The sequence below is a fragment of the Engraulis encrasicolus genome, chromosome 8 (genome assembly GCF_034702125.1).
Source record: "Engraulis encrasicolus isolate BLACKSEA-1 chromosome 8, IST_EnEncr_1.0, whole genome shotgun sequence".
Classification (NCBI taxonomy): Eukaryota; Metazoa; Chordata; class Actinopteri; order Clupeiformes; family Engraulidae; genus Engraulis; species Engraulis encrasicolus.
In genome coordinates, this window is record NC_085864.1 from 25871293 (window position 1) to 25878792 (window position 7500).

Here is a 7500-nt window from a genome sequence, read left to right on the forward strand (position 1 = left end):
CGGTGGCGCCCGTTGCCTTTGAAGTGTTGCTGAGGGTAACCGTGCACGGTAAGCTGAACGCCCCCTCCCTGACTCCTTGAGCTAGCTTTTAATATTCCGCTATTCACTCACCTGCAGTATTGATATGATTGCAGCCAGGGAAGCCAACAAGGGGGGACAAAGGGGACAGCTGTCCCAGGCCCAGGGACAGAGGGAGCCCAAAATTGGGTTCTCATTACATTGTATATGTATTGGGTGGGGGGGCCCTTTCAGATGACTTTGTCCTGGGCCCAGCCAAAGCTGTCAGTGGCCTTGATTGCAGCTCTATTCTACCATGCTGTGCTGTGCTCCCTGCCTGCCTGAATGAATGAATGACTCCTTATGGCGGCCTATTGAGGGCTGGGAAGCCCTTCAGACACCTGCCTCTTTCATGAAATGCTCCTTGTTATCCTTTGTGCGGAGGGGAACACACAATAACAGACCTGTGTGTGTGTGTGTGTGTGTGTGTGTGTGTGTGTGTGTGTGTGTGTGTGTGTGTGTGTGTGTGTGTGTGTGTGTGTGTGTGTGTGTGTCTGTGTGTCTGTGTGTGTGTGTGTGTGTGTGTGTGTGTGTGTGTGTGTGTGTGTGTGTGTGTGTGTGTGTGTGTGTGTGTGTGTGTGTGTGTGTGTGTCTGTGTATGTGTGTATATGTGCGTGCGTGCATCTGTGCGTGTGTGTTTGTCAGGCAGGAGATGAGTGCGGCCCATGTCTGTGAGCTCCAAAGGCTGGAGGAGGACTTCAGGAAGAAGCTGCAGGAAGCAGAGGAGCAGAAGGCAAAGGTAACCGGACCGGCCGATACACAAACCCCACCAAGCAGATTCACACAAACAGATTCTATACAAAATAAACACGGGTCAACAGGCACTCGTTGCGTGCGAGGCGAGCCCTCGAAAAAGGCAAACCGGGTTTCCGATCGACTGGCCAACATTTTGCCGTGTGTAGACTGGCTGCACGAACCTGAAAACAACCCTCACCAAAGAAAAAAAAAAACATGTCTCCGAAGTCTTATTCAAATATTTTTGTGATGAAGAAAAGAACATTTTGTACTGCCTGTTGAGAAGGGCAGGATAAAAGTTTATCAAAATCAACAAGCACTCACCAAAAAGACGAGAATATTGTTGTGAAAGGCATTATGAAAATGTACAAAACCTGAGGTGATGATGTAATGAGGGTGGTTAATACCTGGTAACCACACAAACTGATGGTTTACAAACAGATCCCAATTAAGATGAAAAAGCCTTTACAAAGAAAACTATATTCTGGTGTCTTTAGTGCTTGACATGAAATGGACGTTACATGCTGTCTGTTATAATGGGCAAGAAAACGTTATATGTTATATACATTAGAAAACCTGACTGAACTGTCATGATGGCAAAAATACCTCATCAAAACTATGACTAAAGGTCCTATTCAGACCTTGCTGCTTTTCTCGAAGAAAGAACATTTCATGATGCCCGTTGTAAAGAGCAAGACATGAAAAATCAGCAAACCTAACTAAAATCTAACAATGTCGGTTGCCACTTATGCATTGCCCTCCCCCTTAAAGGGGCTCCAGGTAGGATTAAAAGTTTAATTAATCACGGTCCCGAGTCAGTCAACGCTTATGCGAGTCTTTAGTAAGTCAACGATGACTCTCGCGATTACTTCCACGATCCGCTGTCAGAAAACCCCACATGCAAGTTTTGGCAGCGCGGTTCGAGGGAGTGTCGTGGGAAACACTTATCATTTGAAAACAACGCTTTACATACCGTATTCAGATTTGTATCAACTGCTGGCATTCCGGGATGAAAAACAGTCTCACAGAGAGTTCATTTGAACAGTATTTTTTCATTACGGTGTAGATTTTGAGACAGGCATGCCACGGCCACCGCGCAAATGACGTCATCCTACCTAGTGCCTCTTTAATAGCTGAGGTTCTCTGTTCTGGTCCCTGAAACGATTCGACTCACCTTCCCAGAACACTCCCATCCCATCTGACATATTACTGTGCATGTTAGCATGGTTCCCAGCAGCACTGAGTCAAGCAGGTCTGTGTCCCACTCATGGGCCTGAGGCACACCTTCTTGGAGCAGAGCTGCCATGTAAGGAAACGCAAACATGCCTATGGCCTTAGCTGTGAAGCTACTTTCTTTCAGTACTGTTTTAGTCTTTCTCAGCCTCTCTTTCTTTTTTTGTCTGCGTCTTTTGTTCACGTCTTAATCTGTCTCAATCTCTTTCTCGCTCCCTGTCTGTTACTGTCTCTGTCTTAATCTCTGTCGTTCTGACTGTCTCCGTCTATGTCTATGTCTATGTCTATGTCTATGTCTATGTCTATGTCTATGTCTATGTCTATGTCTGTCTGTCTACAGTATATGTATGTACTGTATGTATGTCTCCCTCTCCCTCTCCCTCTCTCTCCCTAACCCTCTCCCTTGCCCTCCCTCCCTCTCCCCGTAGCCTCCTGTGCTCTTCTCAGCCAAGGTGGAAAGATACACCCTGTGGCCGGTGAATGTGTTTCATGTTTACAGTTCCAGTGTGTCTCTCTCCCTCATTCTTCCACTCCTCTCTCCTCTCCTCTCCCCTTTGGCTGTGTGGCTGAGCTCACCCCTCCTGTTCAGGGTCAGCGAGGTTGCACCTCAGCACGACAGTATTAGGAGGAATGCCTTTTGATTTAGCCCAAAATTACACAAAGCTCCCTCTGGTTTCCTGTCCCTGACACGGACGTTTACCCAAAGCCGAGGAAGTGCGGTCTCGCTCTCTCTTTCTCTCTCTCTCTCTCTCTCTCTCTCTCTCTCTCTCTCTCTCTCTCTCTCTCTCTCTCTCTCTCTCCCTCGCACAAATACACACACACGCTTATTCACACACTCTTTCACATACACACACGTACAGAGAGACATACACTTTACACACGCACTGCCCTGTAACGCTGGCACGCATCGCTTTGAAGAGCGTGGTGGCCTTGACTAGTGTGCCCGCCTAAAAATACATCGCATGCCACCAGGCCTTGTCTTTGTTGTCTTTAATTGCTCTAACCAGCTTGCGTCGTCTTTTTTTTTGTTGTTTTGTTCGTTTTTTTCCTGTTTCCAACAATTCAATATTTTTAAAGTCTGGCCACTTTTTGGTGAGAAATTTTGTCTCGAGGCGAGTCGACTTAGGCAGGCCACAATTACTGTAACGCTTTAGTGACGCTCTGCGCCATTTTATATTTTTTCTGAGGCTTGGAAACAAACAAGAGTGTCATCACCCAAAGCTGAATCAGACATCCCGCCGTGCTGAGCCAGTGTTTATCACCCAGAGCCAAGCCACACTCAAACGCTCATTCACTCCCCCGCTCTGCTGTCATTTGTTCTGCTTCTGACTGCTGGATAGACAGACTGTGGTCAGGTTTTGTGCTCATCTGTCAATGTATGTTTTGTGTAAAGTGTATAAATCTGAGTTGGCATTAATCTGACTGAATGTGTGTGTGCGCTCGTGCGTGTGTGTGTGCTTGCGCGTGCGTGTGTGCGTGCGTGCAGGCGTGCGAGCTTGTTTGTGTGAGCATGGCATGCACACTACTGCTGTAACATGGGCATTGATGTTCAAGACATAAAACTGCGCTCTGTGAATATTTGAGTGCTTTATTGCTTTTGAATTTGTCGTGGCCCTCCCATATGAAGTTAAAGTGTTTGTCTATCGACAGATAGAGATTGCTCTGGAGCAGCAGAGGGCCGAGGTGGCGTCGCGGCTGCAGGAGAAAGAGGTGACGCTGAGGAGAGAGGCCGCTCTGGAGATGGACATCGAGAGGCAGAAGAACCAGGAGCTCCTCAACAGATACCAGCAGGAGAACCAGGAACTCCATGTAAAGGTGCTATCCATGAGTTCGACGTACCCTTCCATTGCCATTTATAGGTGAAACTACCCCCTCACAGTGAAATGGCAGTCTATCAGAAATGTGGTGCATCACGGCTTTCTAACTGGAATCACATGTTAAATATTGTTTATTATTTATGAAGAACTAAACATACAGTTACAGTATGGTCAGCAAACAGACAAGTTATATAAACTATCTCCCAAGCATTACTCGATGTCACCATTTAATCTGTTTTTTTTTTTTTTTTTTTTTTTTTTTTTAAAGAAACAGGAACTCCACATAGAGATGCTGTACCCTAAAGGTGCTGTAGCCTACTCTGTCTTCTTAGTCACCTGTTTTTACATTACGGTACATACTGTACATTGCAATACTCTTAGCTGATGCTTGTTGTATCCATATCAACCCACAGCCATACAGTCATTACATGGTATTGATTACATACAGTCCATAGAGCTATGTGGGGTCAAGTGCCTTGCTCAAGTTCAGTTCAGCCATGAGTAAGGGTGGTATTCAAACCAGTAACCTTGTGATCTAATGACCAACTCTGGAACTACTGAGGCACGCTGCTTACTGTTTTACAGTAGATATAGTTGTCTCTGTCTTCTGACTGTATTTTCTGTCATCTTTTATTTAGCCTGTCTGTTCAGAACTTGTTCTCATTTCTAAGTAAGTGAGTACTCTGAATTTCTCTCTCTCTCTTTCTCTGAGTCTCTCTCTCTCTCTCGGGTGCTCTCTCTCTCTCTCTCTCTCTGGTTCTTTCCCTCTCTGTCTCTCTCTCTCTGTCTTTCCCTTTCTCCCCATTACACACATTCACTCAGCCGGCATTCATCTCCCTCTCCCCGCCTGCCTCCCTGTCCTCCCCGTCCTCCCCGTCCTCCTGCTTTGCCCTCTCTGTCTCTTCTGGGTTTTTGGCCCTAAACACCCTTTTGTTCGGGGGCATAATTGATGTCTGATGAATGTCTGCTGGCTGGCTGAGGCTGAGGCTGCGATACTGGTTACACAGCTCCACTCGCAAAGGCAAAGGGGCAAGCAGCAAGCGGCAGCAAGCCCGAGCGAGGAAGATTGGAGATGGCAGGCCTACTGGTCCAGAAGTGACGTTGAAGGGTTGTGTCTGCGGAGAAAGGGCCCCGGGGTGGGATGGGGTGGGATTGCGGCGAAAAGCTGAGGCTGAGTCTGAGGTTGGTTGGGCTGTGCGAGACACGTCAGTACGGTAGAGTAGCAATGACTGTATAGTGTAGGGCGAGGGTAGGGTAGGATATGGTAGGATGGTGCAGGATTCAGTCCAGACTGCTATCAGGGACGGATTAAGATGGCCTGGGGCCCCAATGCTACAGGTTTCTGTGGGGCCCCGCAGAAGGCAAATTTACGTACATAGACAGTGTCATAATAATGAGTTGGGAATTAAAGGTACACTGTGTACGATTTTTTGTTCCGCGTTGTGGAATTTCAAGAAATAGACATTTTTAGCAGCAAAAATTACTGTACTTGGGCCATGCTAGAAAGCATTAGTTTATTACTTATTCAACTTTCATGTAAAGATCAAATTTGGCAATAGGTAGCCCAGTTTCAATGAGTAGCATAGTTGCTGTACCTTTTTTGTGCTCAACACAACAAATGAATATTTCAATATTGCATCTTGTCACAAATCCTGCAATTTTCCACTTTTGGCCCTAGGCTGCAGGCTTATCTAGCCTGTGCGTTAATCCGTCCCTGACTACTATGGCACTATGTCAGCCACCAGCCGGCACCCTCATGTCTGCTCGCCCACATGAAGGACTCCCATGCGGAGGAGGACGTGGTCGAGGAGAGGAAAGAGGAGGAGGAGAAAGAGGAGAACGGAATGAAGCTGAGGCATTTTACTGTCACGTCAGCTTGCTGGGGCGGTTTTCTATAGTAGGCAGGGCCCATATGAGATCAGTTGCTTGGAATAAAAGGCTTTCTTCAGGGAGAATATTAATAATGTGGATTTTCTGTTGCCTAGCTTAGCGTATGATTACCAGTGCTTAATGTTCTTTAATTACTTTTTCAGAAAAAAGAATTGCATTGTAATTTATTTGAAAATAATGTAAAATATATGTCTAATTTGATGTCTCTTGTGCCTCTTTTCCATTGCCGGTTTTCAGGTAGGCCTTCAGCTCGACACAGCACGACTCGGCTGCAACGTTTTGCTTTTCGTATAGACGTGACACACCTCAATCGTGATGCAAAAAGTGGCGGCCAAGTCGCGCTGTGTCGAGCTGTAGGCCAACCAGAAAACCGGCAGTTAATCATGATATGACGTCCATTGCTAACTAGCTCTGACGCTAACTGCTAATGCTAACAGCTGGATCCCGGCCATCCATTCTCCTTTCAGCTCCCGTCGCTGGTGCAGGGGGCGACGCAGGAGCTCCAAAGGGAGGTGGTGGCTCTGGAGGAGCAGCTGATGGAGGCCAACGCCAGGCTGTCGGAGCAGGAGCAGCAGCGGGAGCAGGAGGCGCAACGCCTACGAGAGGAGGCCCACACCCTGCAGAGGCAGCTAGCGCAGGAGCGCAGCGTCGGCCAGGTGGAGCTCCAGCAGCAGCAGCAGAAGCACCAGCAGAGGGCCATGCAGCTGGCCCAGGCCCTCAGGGACATGGAGCAGCTCAAGAGCCTCAACGCAACCCTGGAGAAAGAGGTGAGGACAGTCTGCAGGTGGGATCAACTCCGGTCTCCTAAATGGGCCTGACCTCTCCATTGAAATCCATTCATTCTACAAGTCTCTTATTCTCCTGAAGGGGTATGTTTAGAAGCTTACATCATATTGATTACAGAAGAAACTATTCCGTAAACTCCTCTGGATACTTAATCTATGGTAGTAGTGGTATTAGTAGTTGTTGTTGTTGTGAAGTCAAAGCATGGTCCTAGAATTAAAACAATTCTTACGAAGCAAAATATGGTGAAGTGAAAAATACATGGTTACCTTTAAAACACAAACACAAATTTTGAAGTATACTTGCGGTATACCACCCGCAATGTTTGCGTTTAGAATTTCAATGCATTAAATTTTGTTTGGAAAACAAGTTACACACGCCTCATGAATAATCACAACATCCCATCACTTGTTAATACAAATAAGCACGGTACTAATTAAAAATGTATCAAAAAGTCACAGATCATGTCAGATTACTTTGGAGCACTAAAAGTACGGGTACATTTTGCTGCCGGCTGCATACACTTTGTTTAATATTGTATGTTGAAATTCTATGTCCCCTTTCGATTATTTAAATGGGTTACATTCTACTGTATGGAGATGGTAGATGAAAAACTACTCTGAGATATATCATTTCATGTGGAAGAGACAAGCAAAAGAGGAAAATACAAGTGCAGGTCAAATGTGGAGAGAGAGAGAGAGAGAGAGAGAGAGAGAGAGAGAGAGAGAGAGAGAGAGAGAGAGAGAGAGAGAGAGAGAGAGAGAGAGAGAGAGAGAGAGGGGGAGATATTTAAGAGAGAGAGAGAGATATTTAAGTGTGTAAAAAAGAGAGAGCGTGAGTCTGGCTGCATGCATGAGAGATGAGCCTGACCTGAAGTTGAATCTCTCTAGTTAGGCGGGTAGTGGAGGGAGGAGAGAGAGTAGGGGCAAAAGAGATTAAGAGAGTGAGAGACAGAGAGAGACAAATATATGGAAAGAGAAGGAGC

At 46.4% G+C, this 7500-nt stretch overlaps 1 protein-coding gene across 1 annotated transcript in view; it reads left to right on the forward strand.

The window, feature by feature from the left end:
• The window catches only part of lekr1 (leucine, glutamate and lysine rich 1), a 167091-nt gene that overhangs the window by 148740 nt on the left and 10851 nt on the right, over window positions 1-7500 (forward strand). Inside the window, exons 10-12 of the mRNA XM_063205317.1 lie at window positions 703-796; window positions 3676-3840; window positions 6200-6499. Of these exons, the coding sequence (XP_063061387.1) occupies window positions 703-796; window positions 3676-3840; window positions 6200-6499 (559 nt within the window). The remainder of the gene's footprint in view (window positions 1-702; window positions 797-3675; window positions 3841-6199; window positions 6500-7500) is intronic.